The sequence below is a fragment of the Dermacentor andersoni genome, chromosome 2 (assembly GCF_023375885.2).
Source record: "Dermacentor andersoni chromosome 2, qqDerAnde1_hic_scaffold, whole genome shotgun sequence".
NCBI classification, from domain to species: domain Eukaryota; kingdom Metazoa; phylum Arthropoda; class Arachnida; order Ixodida; family Ixodidae; genus Dermacentor; species Dermacentor andersoni.
The window spans coordinates 232930095-232948625 of NC_092815.1; the positions used below are offsets into that span (position 1 = coordinate 232930095).

The following is an 18531-nucleotide window of genomic DNA, read 5'->3' on the forward strand; positions in this document are numbered from 1 at the left end:
TTGCTACGAACGGGTGGATGTCTGATTTTCCCTCTATTCATATACATATATATATATGTATATATATATATATATACATATATATATATGTGCCTTATTTGTCCATGAAGTATCTAGACGGGCGCTTAGTTACCGGTCCATTTTATCCAGTGGAAAATAAAGCGCCGTCTTGGAGAACGCCACGTGATAGCCATCGAGCTTGCTTTCTGTAACCAATCCAATCCTTTCTGACGCCAATGCTAGCCAACGTGCTATGCAGCTCGCTCCGGCTCAGGCAGCTTGTGAAGGCCGATCCACACGACGGACCAGGTCCGCGGGCCGATCGGTCACGTGATGCGACGTCATGGCCCGGCGCGGTCCGGTCCGGCGCAGAGCACATCCACACGGCGGACCGCGATAGCAGACGGCGGAGCAGATCAACCAGCTACACTCTCGGCCGCAGTGCTCGCGACTCAACAAATTCGCGAAACCATGCCAACCCCTCGCGCTCATGCTGCACATGTATCGCGAATAGAAGTCGTCGAAATGGAGGCGGAGCAGAAACGTCGTTTGGCCGCTATGGCGTTGGCTCTTTGCGTGGACGAAGAAGATTACTACCCTGCCCCGAAAAGGTCGTGTTGGGTGAAGGATTGGATGTGCAGGAAGGAGCTCGGCCTGCAGAACCAACTCTTCAAAGAGCTGGTAGTGTCCGACCCTTCTGAGTACAGACGGCTCCTGCGCCTCAGCCGGGAGCAGTTCGCGGAACTTCTCGCGCGCATGGGGCCTAGGATAGCACGGAAGACGACTGTCATGCGCCAGCCGATACAGACGGCGGCGAAGCTGCAAGCAACGCTGCGTTACCTTGCATCTGGTAAGCATTTTTCGTCTTGGTTTGGGCTGTTGCAGCCTTACATCACTTCTCATTGCCATGGCTGCGCCTCATGTACTTTCTTACAGCCAATTGCACTGAAATGTAGCACCGGGTGCAACATGCGGCTTCAAGACCAGCAGCCGAACGTAGATGCTCTATGTGTTACCACAGTGTAGCGCGCAGCTAGCTATTTTCTTTATAGTAGAGCTGAGCCTTGGCGTTCTGTACCTTCTCAGCGACATGCAGTGAAGTGGGGTTTGTAGGAGCTAAAACGCCACTATTTCGCTGACATCGGCAGTAAGAAAAAAGCAAAACGATTGCCCAGCTGCCATGCCTGCATAAACTGCCCACGTTTAGTCTAGTTTGCCTGCATGCACCAGTATGTTCTACCGTGCAATCTAAATAGGTCCTTACACCTCGCCTTTTTTTTATTTACAGGTGAGAGCCACCATTCCCTAAGTCGCCAGTTCAGAGTCGGGCACTCCACCGCCAACGATTTCATTCCCGAAACATGTTCGGCTATCTATCATAAGCTAAGCAAAGATTATATAAAGTCACCAAAAACAGTTGAAGATTGGCGGTACATTATTAGGGGGTTTGACGAAAATTGGCAATTTCCAAACTGTGGGGGGGCAATAGATGGGAAGCATGTCTGCATAACCAAACCAGCCAACTCTGGGTCCCTTTACTTTAACTATAAAAAGTCGTTCAGCATAATGCTTCTGGCAGTTGTGGATGCAAATTATAAATTTACCTACATTGACGTTGGTGTGCCCGGTGCTCGAGGCGACGCAGGAGTATGGCAGACCACGCCCCTGCAGGAGGCATTGGAAGGCAACAGAGCAAACTTGCCAGACCATGTGGAAGTTGGACCAGGTCTATTCCTACCCCCCGTGTTTCTGGCCGACGACGCATTTCCAATCGGCAAGAACCTGATGAAGCCGTATGGAGGTAGCAGCCTGTCGGGTGATCAGCGGATCTTTAATTACAGGCTTGCATCTTAAGCTTGATTCTTTGTATTTTAGAGGGCATTATAAGGCCTCTCAATACGCTTACCTAAGAAAATGCAATACGTTTTCACTTTGTGTACATTTCGCAGGTTGTCCAGAGCAAGACGGGTTGTGGAGAACGCGTTCGGTATACTGGCCAATCGCTTTCGCTTTCTTCTCACTACAATAAATGCAGGGCCTGAAAGAGTTGAAGGCAGCATGTGTGCTATATAACTACCTTGGCAACGACATGAGCACATTTCCTGACTCGGGGCCCGAATATAGTAGGGAGCAAATATTTTTTGGCCTACGAGCAACACGCGGACGTGTAAACGCATTTGGTGCCAGGGTCCGTGAGGACATGCGGGACTACTTCAACGGCCAAGGTGTTGTGCCGTGGCAGAGGGCATCTGCATATGTTGATGAGTAGGAATAAAATGAACATTTGCACACACATTTATTTACATTGTCAGAAATTTTTCAACTGTGTCCAGAATTTCTTTCTGGCACTGCGAGAAGTGTAATGGCATCATTACTCTGAATCACATGCTTTGGCAGTGTCCTGTGACTTTCACAGACTGTGTCAAGGAGAGAGACTGGTGGCCGCGAGTCCTACACAGTGGAGTTCTTTCCGATCAAGTACAGGCCGTCCAGAAGGCCCATGATACGGCGGTAAGGTTAAACCTTACTGTCCCGACGTGGGAGCCGCCTGCGTCAACCTAAGGGTTGATCTTCAGGACATTAAATAAAGTTCATCATACCATACCATACCATACCATACTGCACCTGCTTCACAGCGTCCAGCTGCCTCATATGAGCCGCAATCGTTTTGGCAAAGAAAAAAGAGGCGTCGTTTGGCTCGGACGGTTGCTGCATGGCTGAGGCAATACTGTGCAAAACTGCCTGCCTCTGGACCCAGTCCTCGCTTGACGGCCCCGATGAGCGTAACTGCCTCGGTCGTTTTGTGCTGAGTGTGGGCGGCGACTCGACTCTTCTCGACGTGGTTGGGGAGTTGGTGCTCGAGCTTTCCTCCAGCATCACGGACAGCTCCCCTTCTTCCCCACCACTCTGTTCTGCAGGTGCCAGGAGATCTCGGTTGTGGTGAGGCTGAAATGAACAATTTCACAGTTGGCATGAAATAAGTTGCCGCCTTGTTTCGGTTTGAATCCTGGCATTCACAGACGATACGTCGAAGCAACTGAAAATTGCTGCATGCGTCCGGGGCTATAGCACTTACTTGTCAGGTCTATGTGCCAAAGTCGCATAATTATGGAAAAGTTAGAATTTCTGTAATTCTAAATGCAAAAAAAAAAAATGAAACAGCCAGCTTGTGACAAATGTCGCTGCCCTATTTACAACTCAGTGAAGCAAAAGCCATGGTCTAAACAGCGCAGCATATTGCAATGTTTGTGCCTCAGCCTCCAATATACGCACAGTAAATAAGGCATTTTTTCCAAGTTGCAATTGCATTCTCCACAGTTTGTGTAGTGAAATAAGCGAAGAATCCTCCTTTGTACAAGTGAACATCTGCCTGACGGTTTGCTGCAAACTCTTTTCTGTGTGTCTCGTCAAAATATTGCGCAATCCAACCTCTGATATTCTATACCAACACGCCCAGTCGTCAACCTTGGGTTTGCTCGCAACTCGCACGAGGGCCTGCAGAAACCATGTTTTTAGGGCATCGGAGACTGTGGGAACATTCTGATCTTTCCTGGAATTTCGCTTTCTACATGCGCAGAGACAACAATGCACAGAAATACAGTACCTCTATAGCTGAACTTGTCGAGCTGCCATAGTCCCCGCTGCAGAATTGGTGGTTTGGCTCCGGAACAGCATCCAGGAACCGCATCGCGGCGAAGAAAATCCACTTGCCAGTATACACCTCGCTTGCAGGCTGGCCGCTCGTTGTCGTGCGGACTTTCTTTTTTTCCTTTCTGTAGGTTCGCCTTTTATTGGCGAAGATGCCCTTCAGCACATCTGCAAAAATGCGTCACCGATCAGTAAAAGGACATTGTTTGCATGCCTTTTTTTCGAGACTCACTCGCGTGCCCGGTCGCGATCGGGCGCACAGAGCAAGCGCGGTGATGAAGGTGTGTGGCGCTTCGACGTGACGTGGCATAAACATATAATTCGCCCCACTTGTGGAATGAAGCCCGAACACACAAGGCAAGAAAAAAGAAAGAAAAGGAAAGGAGCTCGGGATTGAGTAAATGTTGACCGCAGAACTGTTTAATCGAGAAGGAAAATGCAGTTGCCATGTTCTTCTATTCGTTCGCGATCATATATTTTAGTAGCGAGAGTTGCTGGCGTGTACTTTGTGGCCACTGGAATCGCCAAGCCCGTCCCGGAACCGCTGTACAGATATGCGGATTTCGTTTCTTGATCAGTCGTCTGGGAGCGCTGAAATAGTGGTGCTATCACGCGGTTGTATTTCGTCGGCTTTCTTTAAAGGCAATTACAAGAAGCTCCATCAATGGTACCTAGTTGCAAACACTTCAGTCGACCATTTTTAAATGTGAACTACAACTTCCGTATTGACACTTTCATGGCAAAGGCAATATTTAATATGTTTGGCAATTACTTTATACTAACTGATTTTGCAAACCAAAAAATATACCGCAGACCAGGACACGCGATACTCGACACCACTGAGTTGGTTTGAGCCTCATAGCACACTTCGCTTTTAAAACATTGGCTACTTTTAGCTGGGACACCCTGTATAAAAGATGATTAGGTATAAAAGGGACTGCGCGTGGGCAAACAAAATTAAAACAGACAAGGTGAGGAGGGAACTCTGTAAAACCACCAGGCATTAACTAACGCCGCACATATGCAATCTTTTAGGTAGTGCTCCCACCAATTTACGTGTAAGTTGCTGTCTGTGCGCGAACGTAATGTCAGTGGCCCGAAAAAATCGGCGTGCAGCCACACTCAACGTAGTGTTATGACATATAGGGAGAAGCAATGCCTTTCAATGACAAATGACACTCTCGCGAACTCACATTATGAATAAGTAAAGACTGCCTTGTCGCAGAAAGAACTTACCCACTTCATAGGGTCCGTTTTCCGGGTAGTTCTCGTTCATCTCTCCAGCTACCTTATTCCACAGGTAACGCTTTTTCGCGTTGTCATTGTAATCATTCCGGCTCAAGTCCCACAAAGCCGGGAACTGCTCAACGAGGGACACAAAATAAAAAACCTCGTCGTCACTCCAAGAGCACATGCTGTTTAAAAATATATCTCCTGCACGCACGTGTAGGCGGAACGGCGGACATGAAACGACTGGCTTTTACTGAGCCGCAAACTAGATTGGATTTGGCTGAAGACACTGTTGCTGGACAACATTCGTTGGCTACGCCAAAATCGCTGCGGTCATGCGGTCCGCCGCCACAACGGAAGCGGGAAAAGCCTCGGCGATTTGTTGGACCGCGAGGGCCGCGGTCTTGCGCGGGCCAACGACGGTACGCACGAACTGGTGACGTCCTATCACGTGATGCGCGGACCGCGGTCCAAAAAGAGCAATTTGGTCCGTCGTGTGGATCGGCCTTTATTGGACCGCGAGGGCCGCGGTCTTGCGCGGGCCAACGGCGGTACGCACGAACTCGTGACGTCCTATCACGTGATGCGCGGACCGCGGTCCAAAAGAGCAATTCGGTCCGTCGTGTGGATCGGCCTTGAGCGGACCGTGTTCATGGCTCCGCTAGCCCGCTTGCGGCTAAGTGGAGGGTGGTGGTGGTGGTGGTGGTGGTGGTGGTGGTAAAGAGTTATTTCACTGATTTACACAGAGAGTTGAGGACATGTGCGTTCGCGCTTGCGCTCCGCTTAGCTGCTGAGCGGAGCGTAAAAACGCCAAACTAAAACACGTTATTGTTCCTGAGCTTGCCGGACCAGTTGGTCACGAGGGTCGCCGGAGCGTGACGAGGCACGAAAAAGCCTTGGCGATCGGGACGAGTAGTGCGGAAGACGAAGCAGCCTGGTCGTGCACCGCGAGACAGCTGAAGAGGTGGTTGGAAGGCTGCAACCCCCAGGCCGAAGTCTTCGCCGGTAGATCGACAGACGGTGCAAGTGTCTCAAGACCTTCGGCAGCGAGGTGCCAGCAGCCCGACGCTCTTCAGTTCGGTATCGCGCCGAGCACGCCACAGCTAAGCCTCGCGTTCCAACCTGCTCTCAGAACATTGCGCCGGACTCTTTATTTTAATCGCGTTTCATCTTTCATTTACGTATTCATCGCGTGTTCATTTTTGTATATTCTCTTAGTGCAGTGTTAGTCGCGCTTATTGTGGAGTGAATTTTTCATTTGTGTCGCGTATTCTTTGTTTACTTCGCGAGTGTTCGACATTCCCAGGTGGTGGGCTTTGCGTCGCGCATCGCGTCAGATTGCGTTTTGTGTGTGACCCACACGCCTTACGCGAAGCTTCGCACCATCCTCTTACAGGTTGCTTACTCTTTTTCCATCCTACCTGTGGCTTGATTTTATTTTATTAAAGTGAACGTGTGTTTTTACGTCACCTCCCGTCTCACGCCTCTGGTCCACGGTCGATCAGGCGTTAACCTTTTCGCCGGTTTGCAGTTGAACCATCCGTAAATACACGTGGGGTGGGTTTGTTGTCGCCCCATCCTTTCCGGTTCGGAGAGTGCGAATGCATTACCACCAATCTTTGACAATCTGATATCTGAGGCTTGTAAATATCGTCCTTTCCGTTTCGTTTTCTTTTCTTTGTTTCTTAGGAAAGCCTCCCTGCTTTCTCTTTTGGTCACTTACCTCCGACTAGTGAAAACTGCTTGACATGTCGCGCAAACAGGGCATGCTAGGCGACTGCGAAGACTAAGCCACGGCGCCGTGTCTTCGCTTTCTCTGTCATCTAGCATGCCCATATGTGCTACATTCCACATAATGCAATGCTTACTAGCCCGTCAGCCTATTCTGTGGTATTGTAACCTCTAAAATAACATTCACGAAGGTCTTATACGTTATTTCCATCGTATTATCCTCCTTACGATCTATATACCCTTTAGCGTTCGCATGCTCTAGGCTAAATTCATCTGCATTTCTGACACGAAGTGTCTGAAGGTACGTTGGACGTACGCAGGAAGAATCCAGTTTGTTGTGCTAAATATGCGATAGAGTGGCGGATCCATCAGGAGAACGCTCTTCCACAACCGCGTTCCGCGAAGCTAGGTGCTGGGAGTCCCGAAAGTTGCTTGAGACGAACGTAGGTGGTGGACAAAAAGTTCTCCAGAAGAACTGCTTTGCGCCAGAGCATTACCTGTCATGGCCTCCGAAGTGCAAGCACAGTCGTCACTACCGTCTGTCTCCTTAGCACCCGCTCGCCCTCAGGAACATACAGGCGTAAATGCTGTGCTAAGTGGCCAGCGCGTCCGGCTAAGAAGAGCTTCTTGTCATAGCGCTATGAGTTCCATTTTACTGTCACATGGCGTGAGCGCGAAATTCAGGAGATTGGCCTAACGACGACGGTGGTATAATAACAGCGCGACGGCAAACACGAGTGCAGTAAAGCCACTTCGTGATTTTGACTCCTGCAACAGCAAAACGGCGATTTCATGTGCATTGTTTATTCCAAGATACACTACAGCAGCTGAGCATCTGTTTCTTACACTGTTTTTGCCCATCTACGCCGCCACTTGACTAGAATGTCAACGATGACTCGCGCAGAGCCCAAAGGTGGTGTTGACGCTTAGCCCCGAAATTTGTGATCACCATAGAGCCACCACAGGGTAACTGTTGAGAACCATTACTTAAGAAAGCAGGCCATTTCAGACAGAACCGTGCCATCACACAGGTGAGCACGCGCAACTACATACGAGAAAAACGGGGTTGCCGAGGGGCTCCTTTTTTTTCTTGCCAGCCATACGAACACAATATAACGGGCTGCAAAAATTACCTGTTGGTAATAAAATCTGTAATATAATTACAAAATTAGGTTTTAGTTACATCAAACTTTCATATTTTTAATAAAGGGACGTAGCAATTGAACTATTGAAGCCCATCCAAATGTGTATAATTGTTACATCAATAAAATGTGAAGAAAATACACGTTCCCGCTACGTGCTGAACTGAAAACCTACGCATGGCACGCGTGTAATGTTCACTCGAATGAGCCACAGCGACGGCTGCACCGGCACCGACTTTCTGGAGTGTTTGTTGACATGCTGTTGCGTTCTCCAGGGTACCGTACCCCACCGCTGCCGACCAGTTGTTTCGACGTCTGGTTCTTCCACCTCGGAGCTCGACCGACGTTACTATTGGGTAACGTGGCGTTGTCGGCGTGCTGCAGGCATCCGGTAGACCATGGCGATCAGGCAGGGACGAGGCGATTTCTAGTGCGAAACTTGCACGCTTTATTCAATGGTTGGTGAAAGATAAGAAGAGAATGAAGTGAAAAAGTACATTGAGGGGCCGCTTAAATAAGCCCTCTAAAATCGTAGGCGAGATCTCGCTCCCGTCAACGTCACGTGACAGGCACTGATTCTGGTTGTGCATGGGCGGCTGATCCCTGTCCCAGGTGACGTTCGCACGTGCTTCGCTGGAGGCTCCACGTGCGTCGGGGATCGTAGGCGGCGTTGCCCTGTCCCAGCTGACGTTCGCACGTGCTTGTCTAGCGGCTCCACGTGCGTCGGGGATCGTAGTTGGTTCGCAGAAATCGCTCTCCCCTTGGTCGCACACACAAAGGGGCCTGTCATCAATGCGGGGCGCCTGCCAGACCGGCATGTCCACGAGACAACCATAGCAAATTAGGAATCCATCTTCCATTGATCAATGCGCTCGTAAATAGGAATTCTTGCTCTGACTGTATTTGTGCATGTGGGAAACCCCACTTGGGCGAAGGTAGACAAAAGCGTGTTGACGATCTCCACCGAGCTCAGTTCTTCGAGGGGCACCGCCTCTGGGAATTTCGTTGCGGGCCATACAACGGTGAGAATATGCCGATAGCCAGACTGCGTTGCAGGAAGTGGTCCCACTGCCTCTATTATGAGCCTGCGAAACGGTGCCGTTATAATCGCAACAAGTTTTACTGGCGCTTTAGCCTTATCTCCAGGCTTGCCTATGCGTTGACATGTGTCGCAGCTTCTCACGAATGCTTCCACTTCCCGAAAGCAGCCGGGCCAGTAAAATTCCTGCAGGAAGCGGTCCTTTGTTTTACAAATGCCCAGATGCGCTGTCCAACAGCCCCCGTGGGCCAGGTGCAGATGTTCACGATAGAGATGCGGGACCACGAGTTGGTCGAATTGCACCCCCTTTCGACTGGCGTACTTTCAATAGAGGACGCCTGCCCTCAAGAGGAGCTTTACGTTCTGTTTGGCCACACCTTCTTTCGCGTCTGGCCTTAGGTTACGCAGGGTGGAAGCTTTTTCCTGTTCAGCAATCAACGTAGCAGGTCTTACATTCAATAACTTTTTTCTGCATTCTGCCTCTCGATACATTTCAGGCTCCGGTGCTTTCCTGACCTCTTCATTAGGTAGGGTACCTTCCACATTATCCCCTATAGAGCTGTCCCGTTTGGTGCTGGTTGACGAATCCTCCGTCAAACAAGTTTTCTCCACCACTAGACATTCGTACACTGCCTTGGCCGTGAGCTCCCTTGCCTTAGAACGAGTTAGGGCGTGCACTATTCCCTCACTAAACCCAATTCCCCTGCGTCGCAGCAAATCCTCAGATTTGTTAGAAAACAAATATGGTTACTGCGAAGGGAGATGTGCCGAGACGGCGGCTTCAGTGTCCAGTATTCCAAAAGGACCTTCTATGTGAATCTTTGTCACAGGGAGGCAACCACTGGAGGCCTCTACGGCTTGCCTTATTGAAGCACATTCTCCCGTTAACTGGCCTTGTTCTACGTACGACGGGTGCACCACGTCCATTGTGGCTGCCGAGTTGCGAAGCACCCGACATGGTTTGCCGTTTACCTTAAGGTCTCGAATGTACGGTTCTAGCAATTTCAGATTTCCCTTGTTACTAGTTAGTGACATTAACACTAGTTTGGCATTTCTGCACGCCACGGAGATATGCCCCGTTTGCTGGCAGTTGTAGCAAACTGCTGGTTTCTTTGCCTCGAAGGCTTTTTCTTTTGCCTTTCTGCCCTCCGTTCGGGTGACTTCTCCTTTCCTCCGCTGTCGTCGTCACTATTTTTCACCGAAACTGACATTTGCTTTGAGTTGTCCTGACTCAATTTTGACCATTGCTTTGGCTTGTCGGGTATGTATTTATTCCTCTCCTTAGGAGCTTCGTTGCCTTCGACCACAGGGCGAGTTACGTACTCCTCAGCGATATCGGCCGCTCTCGTGATAGTGTCCACGCCTGGCCTATCCTGAACCCAATGCTTGATATTTTATGGCCGCCGGTGGTAAAACTATTCTAAAACAACGCACTGCATTGTCTTTTCGGCGTTTTCCGAATGCACCCTCTTCTCTGAGCCACTCTTTCAGGTTTACGCCCAAGGTTTATGCGAAATGTGAGTGTGACTCACTTTTGGTCTTCTCGACCTCCTTGAATTTTCACCTGAATGATGCTGCTGATAATCTATACACTTTAAGCACACTCGCTTTGACGTTGCGTTGCGGCCACGTGCTTCTCATGTATTTTGCCTTCTCACACGTGCGCACAAACTACACTAGAAAAAGAGCTATGTTCCCTACCTCTGCGTAGGGTGCCATCAAGTCTGTCATTCTGCGCTCGCTTTCACGTGCCTCTGTGCTAGGTCTTTCAGTATGTTCAGCTTTCAAAAGCTCAATCTCTAGGTGCTTCATTTCGAATGGGTCGCGTGCAACACGGTCGCACTCTTCTTTCGCCTCACGTGCTGCCCGCTCGTGCTCTTCTTTTTCCTCTAGGCGCTTACACTCTTCCTCCATCTCCGCAATGCTCTCTAGGCATTCCTTCAGTTCATTGTCGTCTGCCCCGATTGCTTCGAACGCCTCAATGATCTCTGGCTTTCTCTTTGATTCGGCCATTTGGAGGCCCAACTCCCTCGCCAAGCTAAACAATTCCAGCTGTTTTTAGTGCCTTCAAGTTCATGTCTGCCTTTAGTGCTGCTAACTCTTCACTCTATAACAACCTCGACGTGCTCAAAACTTCCGTCAACGGTTAAAGAAAAATCACTGCTCTGTACTTCCCCAAAAAAGAATACGTAAAGCCAAGTTATATCTTAGTGAAGAAAAGCCGTGCACTCGCCATATGCAGTCATGAATCCGGACACCTTCCTTCCGAACGTTGTTACCAGGACGATGGGCAGACGATCTCTTAGATGTCGTCCAAAGTTGGGGTCTCGAGGGTAGCGTATCCCACTGCTGCCGACCAGTTGTTTCAACGCCTGATTCTTCAACCTCGGAGCTCGACCAGCGTTACTATCGGGCAGCGTGGCGTTGTTGGCGGCCTGCAGGCGCCCGGTAGACGATGGCGATGAGACAGGGACGAGACGATTTCTAGTGCGAAACTTGCACGCTTTATTCAATGGTTGGTGAATGATAAGAGAATGAAGTGAAAAAGTACATTGCGGGGCCGCTTAAATAGGCCCTCTAAAATCATAGGCGGGATCTTGCTCACGTCACCGTCACGTGACAGGCACTGAGTCTGATTGTGGATGGGCTGCTGATCCCTGTACCAAGTGACGTTCGCACATGCTTCTCTGGCGGCTACACGTGCGTCGAGCGTCGCAGGCGGCGTTGGTTCGCGGAAAGCGCTCTCCCTTTGGTCGCACACACAAAGGAGCCTGTCGTCACTGCGGTCCACCTGCCAGACCGGCATACCCACGAGACAGCTGTAACAAATTAGGAATCCATCTTCCATTGGTTGTGTAGGGTCTTTCGAGCATCATGTTTGCCCGGACTGGTATACGCCAAACGTAACAATGCACTGAACTTAGCCTTGTGTTATATATATATATATATATATATATATATATATATATATATATATATATATATATATATATATATATATATATATATATATATATATATATTGTGAGCATTATTTTACCGCTTCATCTTCTTCATATGTATATATTCGTCATCATGGCCAGCGTCATCGTCTTGAGACTTCGGCGACGGCTCATCGCATACACACAGATGGAACTTCCATCGTGCGCCGGCGGCCATATCGCGTTTCTTCCGCTGAACGCCAGATCATCGATACCCACGTTGCCGACATGCTGAAACGTAGCATAATCTGCCCATCCTCAAGCCCTTGGCCGTCACCTGTCGTTTTGGTGCGTAAGAAAGACAGCTCAGTGCGATTTTGCGTAGACTACCGTGCCTTGAACAAAATAACCCGCAAAGATGTATATCCACTGCCCCGAATCGATGATGCGTTAGATTCATTACAAGGCGCGGAGTATTTCTCCAGCCTTCATCTACGATCCAGATACTGGCAGATCCCCATGCAGGAAGCAGACAAGGAGAAAACCGCCTTTGCCACACCCGATGGACTTTACGAATTTAACGTAATGCCTTTCGGCCTGTGTAATGCTCCCGCCACTTTTTGAACGGAGGATTGACACCGTACTACGGAGCCTAAAGTGGAAGACTTGCTTATGCTACCTTGACGACATCATCATATTTCCGTCGAACTTCCATCAGCACTTGCAGAGCCTCGACGAAGTCCTGACATGCCTCTCAGCTGCTGGCCTTCAGCTGAATACAAAAAAGTGCCACTTCCCCAGCAAAACCATTAAAGTGCTCGGACACCTTGTCAGCTAGGAGGGCCTTCGACCCGACCCCGACATGATTACCGCGGTCCTTCGCTTCGCCAGGCCTCAACGCGCCAAAGACTTGCGTAGCTTCCTTGGCCTAGCTTCGTATTTCCGGCGCTCCTTACGTAATTTTGCCATCATTGCGCCGCCGCTCCATCAACTCCTTCCTTCTGAAGCTCCCTACGTATGGTCGGACGAATGCCAAACTGCTTTTGACACCCTCAAGCATGCCCTCACGTCCGAACCAGTGCTTTGTCATTTCGACAACACCGCACCCACTCTTGTACATACTGACGCCAGCTGACACGGTATCGGCGCTGTTCTGCAACGTCAGCAAAATTCTGAAGAACATTTGGTTGCATGCGCAAGTCGCACGCTAACAGCTGCAGAGAAAAATTATACGATTAGCGAGCAAGAGTGTCTCGCCGTTGTTTGGTCCGGCCAAAAATTTCGACCTTATCTGCACGGCCGCCGCTTTACGGTCGTTACTGATCACCAATTTAACGGGGCGTCTCGGCCGTTGGATACTTCATTTACAAGAATAGGACTTTGACGTCACCTACAAGTCTAGAAAGAAACACCAGGATGCCGATGCTCTCTCTCGTTGTCGCTACCACCGTCTTCAAACGCTGCTTGCTTACCACCTTCAGTGAGGAAACCGCAGGACGCGTCACCTGCATTCCTTTCGCTCGCAGCTCTCGACCGGCTCACTTCCAGCCATTCTCATACGTTTGCCTCTAGCCAACCTTATGACTCCTACTGCCACTCCGTTATGGAACGCATTCACGGATCATCTTGCCCGCCTTTCGCTCGGCTCCGTCGGGAGTTGAAGAACTTCAAGATCAAAAATTCGATATTATACCGGTACGTGTTTCATCCCGAAGGACACCGTTGGGTTCCTGACGTTCCCCGATCACTTCGGGCCCAGATATTGAAGACCTTTCACGAAGATCCCATTGCCTGTCACTTTGGTGTCCATAAAACCTATGAGTGAATTCGCAGCCGCTTCTCTTGGCCTGGACTTGCAACCATCGTAGCGAAATACGTGGCTTCCTGTTCGGTCTGCCAACACCGCAAACTACTGACCTTACCTCCGGCTGGACTGCTCCAACATGTCCCGAAGCTCCGAAGGTCCTGAAGCTCCTTTCGCAGTCGTTGGTATCGACCTCTATGGACCGCTACCCTTAACCACTTGCGGTAAACGGTGGATCGTCACAGCTGTAGACCACATGACACGGTACGCTGAAATAGCTGCACTGTCTTCGGGATCCGCCGAGGAGGTTGCAGCTTTTTTCTTGGAAGCCATCTTTTTACGACACGGAGCCCCACGTGTCTTTTTAAGTGACCGCGGCCGGACCTTTCTCTCTAAACTTCTCGACGATGTTCTCCGTGCGTCAAATACCATCCATAAAACGACTTCCAGCTACCGCCCTCAAACTAATCGTCTCACAGAGCGCTTTCATTGCATGCTGTCCGATATGATGTCTATGTACATCAACCCTGACCACACCAATTGGGATGCCATTCTACCATTCGTCACTTTCGCATACAACACGGCCGTCCAACGCACTACGGCGTACTCGCCCTTTTTCCTTGTTTATGGTCGCCAACCGATCACTACCTTCGACGTTTCTTTCTTTGGTGTCCCCGAGCCTTCGTCCACATCAGTGTGTGAGCAGTTCGTTTCGCGCATTGCCCAGTGTCGCCAACGTGCCCGCGTCAACACCGACGCCAGTCAACAAGACCGCGAAATTCGCCATGACGCCTCTCACCGTGTCGTTTCCTTCCACCCTGGAGACGAAGTGTTACTGTCGACCCCAGTTCGCGCTTTTGGATTGTGCGAGAAATTTCAGTCCCGTTTTATCGGGTCCTACATTGTTCGGGAACAAACTTCGCCAGTTAACTATCGTGTGACTCCAGTTCCGCCTTTGGACGGCCGCTGCCGTGCCACAGAGATTGTGCATGCTTCGCGTTTAAAGCCTTTTATACGGCTTTTCCCGCCATATCCAGCGTAACCAGCGGCCAGGTTGGCCGCTTCCACGCGCGGGGGAAATCGTGTGAGCATTATTTTAGCGCTGCGTCTTCTTCATCTGTATATATTCATCATCATGGCCAGCGTCATCGTCCTGAGCACGCGATCTGCGAAATAAGCCGTTGAAGCTTAATAGCTGTCTCGCAAGATATATATATATATATATATATATATATATATATATATATATATATATTCAGTCATTTATTTTTTATACACAGCATATTTTACAAGATACGAAAGCTTTACTGGACCCATAGCCATTGCCTAGTCCCGGGTCCATAGTCAACTTGTGTTATAAAACGCAGAACGCGAGCAAACAAAAACAGCAGACATAAAACGCAATAGTAATATTAACATAGATAACTATGACAAGAATTTAAATATAAACTCGGTGTTCTTATATCCTGCACCAACGCGAGCAAACAAAACACACATAATACAGAACAATGAAATTGACGTGCAAAACTTGAGCAATTGACATGCAGAACATAGGAAGGAATGCAAATATAAAGTGTACTTTTATGGAGAGTATTTTTCAAAAAAGTATTTTCTCACAGCAGACCTAAAATTACGGGCTTCTTTTATATGTATTGGCAGAGAATTCGAAATAAGTGCGCCGTTAAATTCCACGAGCCTTTTCCCGTACAGAATATGACATGGAGGCAAATTAAAACACTGATTAGTTGCAGCTCTTTATTTCGTAACGGCATTTTAAATAAAGCAATTGGAAGTGGATTATTGGTTTCAATAATACTATGAATGACCTCGGCAATTTTCAATTCATACAATGCATGCACTGGCAACACATTAAATGAGCTATACAAGTACGTACTATATTGTGTTCACCTAATACTGATAATTCGTAATGCGCGTTTATATATATATATATATATATATATATATATATATATATATATATATATATATATATATATATATATATATATGTATTTATTACTCGGTAAGGTCATTACTTCTACGAGAAGTCGAGATGCTGCAAGACATAATTAACGTAATTACAGTAATAAGCTTCCTAGGTAATTACTTTATGGCACATATTTCAATTTATTAATTGTAGTTTGCAAGGCGATACTTGGATCGAACTCTCAGGACTACACCAGCTTCGATATATTAATTTTAAGAGCGTCTGACTAAATGCATCGGCGTCCCAGTTGTTATTGTGATTCAGTGCATAAAACAGCGTTATGTTAAAGAAGAGTAAGGAGAACAACACTGCACTTTTTCCGCAAGTTTCATGACACCTATCTCGAAACCGGTGGCGTGCTCAGAATTTTATTCAAGTCCATATGTGTTTCAAGCTCAGTAGCTACGATTCTTAAATTGATATATGTGCAATATCGTAAATAATTGTTCGCGTAGTTAGGGTAATAATTCAATTTTCATTTCACAGAGAAATAATGATAACTTCATCGAATAATTTAGCTGAATGGTGAAGTGTGCTATGTGGTGCGGCTGAAAAAGAAGAGAGACACCCTATATGTATATTCTACTCGAAGATACCTCGGATAGTCTAATGGTCGCTTCGGCTGGCCGTTTCAGAGCGCTCTCGCGAGCGGCGTTGTCTTCGGCTGATTGAAAGAGGCGTGCGCCATGCCTTCAGCGGATTCTTTGCGATTGCTCTCCATCTTCGAGCGCTCCGAGGCGCTCCGGGCCCTGTCGTCGGAGCAGCCGTCGAGACAGAGTGTTTCCAGCAACGTCATCATAACATTGGCGGCGGTCCACCGTAACCTAGGCAACCTAGGCCGTGCACTACATGCTCGCGAATCCTTTCTCTATGGCTCGCGTCTCAACGAACGCTCGTCCCACAGGCGGTTTTCTCGGCAGTGCCGTGAGCTTTGGATAGGCGGTACATCGGGCTTTCACAGTAGTCACGTGGTTTCGCGTCTGCCATTTCCTCCCCCCGGAGCGAGTGCACGCTCGCCTTGCGCGCTTGTCCTCTGCCACCGAATTCGGCGAACGCCAGATCTTCCCGACTCGGCGTCGGGGCGACCAGCCGAGGATACCGCGTGACGGAGCTCTGAGAGCGTGGTGGATGCGCGTATTGAGTGATTTTATCGGGTTCGCGACGTAGTGGGCGTCACGCCGTCATTCCCTCCTTCGAGCACCTCAAGGCGTTCGAAGACTGTCCGTCGTAGGTGCCCAGCAATGCAGTGCGGCGCCGCTGAACCCAGAGTTGCTCGGCGCTGTGTTCCGGAGGACGCAGCGCGGAAACGGCCGCTGTCCGGTCGCAGAGAGAGCGAGGGCGGAGAGACGGCAACGGCGCGGCTTGCCCGACCCGCTCTCCCCCCGCGCCCCATTGGCCGGCCGCCGACCACAAAAGCGTCCGGCGTGTCGGCGAGGGTCGCGAGTGCTCAGTGCGTCACCGTCTCGTGGGGACCGCCGCCGCCGCGTGCTGCCCTGTGGACTTTGCCGACGACGGCCGCCGCGCAGCGGGAGACATGCTCAGCCCACGACAGGTGAGCCCCGCGGCGTGCACGCTTTTCCGCTGAGCCGAGAGAGCGGCAGCCGGCACTGCTTCGTCGGCGCGAGGGGCAGGGCGCTCGAGCCGCGGTACTCGACGTAACGGAACCGTGCAACTCTCGAAATCGCGCACTCGTATTTCGCCTACGAATCGTCCGCCGGCATCTCTGTGCTCGCTGTGTCTGTTTTCTCTTAGTCATTTTTGCCACCGCGACGAATGCAATGGGTGACCTGTTTGCAATGCAGACTGAAGCTACGTATTTCGTGCTCACTGATTCATTTACTTTTGTTCTGCACAACTCGGTACTATAAACCTAAAGGGTTTAGGTAATGGTCGCGAGACGCCAACGCATATAAGGGCAAAATCGAGAGTTCCTTATTTGCACCAGTTTCTACATTCTTGGACTCGGCCTCTCATTTCATACATTTATCGGGCAAGCATATCGGCAAAGAAAAAAAAATCACCTCCGCTCCTTCGAGCTGTGACCAGAAACTTGTAACCACGTATCCGAGTAGTTGCACAATTTTGCCACCGCTGGCAGTGTAGTTTAATAAGTGGCGCAGCCAACGACTTAGCATGCCGCCTGTGAAGGACTGCCCGTCACATACTGCGGGATCTCGCGATCCATCCTGTGCGGTGTGAAAGAAAGCATTCTTTCTGGCTGTTCGTCGTCTGTACGCGTTGAAATATATGCGCTCCATAATAACGATTGCGTGCGTGACCTGTGACAGTTGACGTTGAGATCTGTGTTTCAGAAAACATTCTAGCTCGCGGTCTCCATCATTCAAATTTTGCCAACAGCGCCACTGTGACCTGTTTGTAGGCAGTCGCCCAAAAAAGCGCAGATTTCGCGTGCTTACAATCATTCTGCGCTGCTGGTGGCGCGGCAGGGGCTCACATGCTACGGCACTGATCGACACCGATCGTCAAGTACGCTGGTTTGATTCTCGACCGCATCACGATAGGGACGGAACTCAAAAGAAGACAGGTTAATTCTCAATGTGCACGTCAAGGCCAACAGGGTTAAAAAAATGCCTTCCCGCCTCTCCCCTCGGCACCTCTCATATCTTTGGAACGTTAAATCCCATAACCTGATTTGATTTTCTCAATGAACGTGCACGTGCATGCATGGGGCAGAGTCGGTTCTCCTCCAACGATCGACGAATGAAGAAGACGTTTGTGTTAATTATTGCGCTAGAAAAAAAGTAGATTTACGTCATCGATGTCCTGTAAATTGCAAAAATTAGCCCCGTCAGCAGTGTTTACTGAAGTTACATTGCCTGAATTAGCTCAAGTGATTCGAAACTTACCCCTGTCATCCCCTGGCCCTGATGGAATTACCGTTCACATGATAAAAATTTTATTCGATCTATCTCCTGGAGACCGTCTAAATGTTATAAACTATTCCTTACTGAAAGCCTGGATACCTTATGATTGGAAAGTAGCTAAAGTAATCCCGATACCTAAAAAAG

At 49.3% G+C, this 18531-nt stretch overlaps 1 protein-coding gene and 1 pseudogene across 1 annotated transcript in view; both read left to right on the forward strand.

The window, feature by feature from the left end:
* The first annotated feature begins 294 nt into the window (after positions 1–294).
* LOC129387071 (uncharacterized) lies at positions 295–2616 on the forward strand (annotated as a pseudogene).
* A 14027-nt stretch (positions 2617–16643) lies between these two features.
* Positions 16644–18531, forward strand: part of LOC126539953 (uncharacterized) — a 117188-nt gene continuing 115300 nt past the window's right edge. Inside the window, exon 1 of the mRNA XM_050186780.3 lies at positions 16644–17054. Within this exon, the coding sequence (XP_050042737.1) occupies positions 17037–17054 (18 nt within the window). The 5' untranslated portion in view covers positions 16644–17036. The remainder of the gene's footprint in view (positions 17055–18531) is intronic.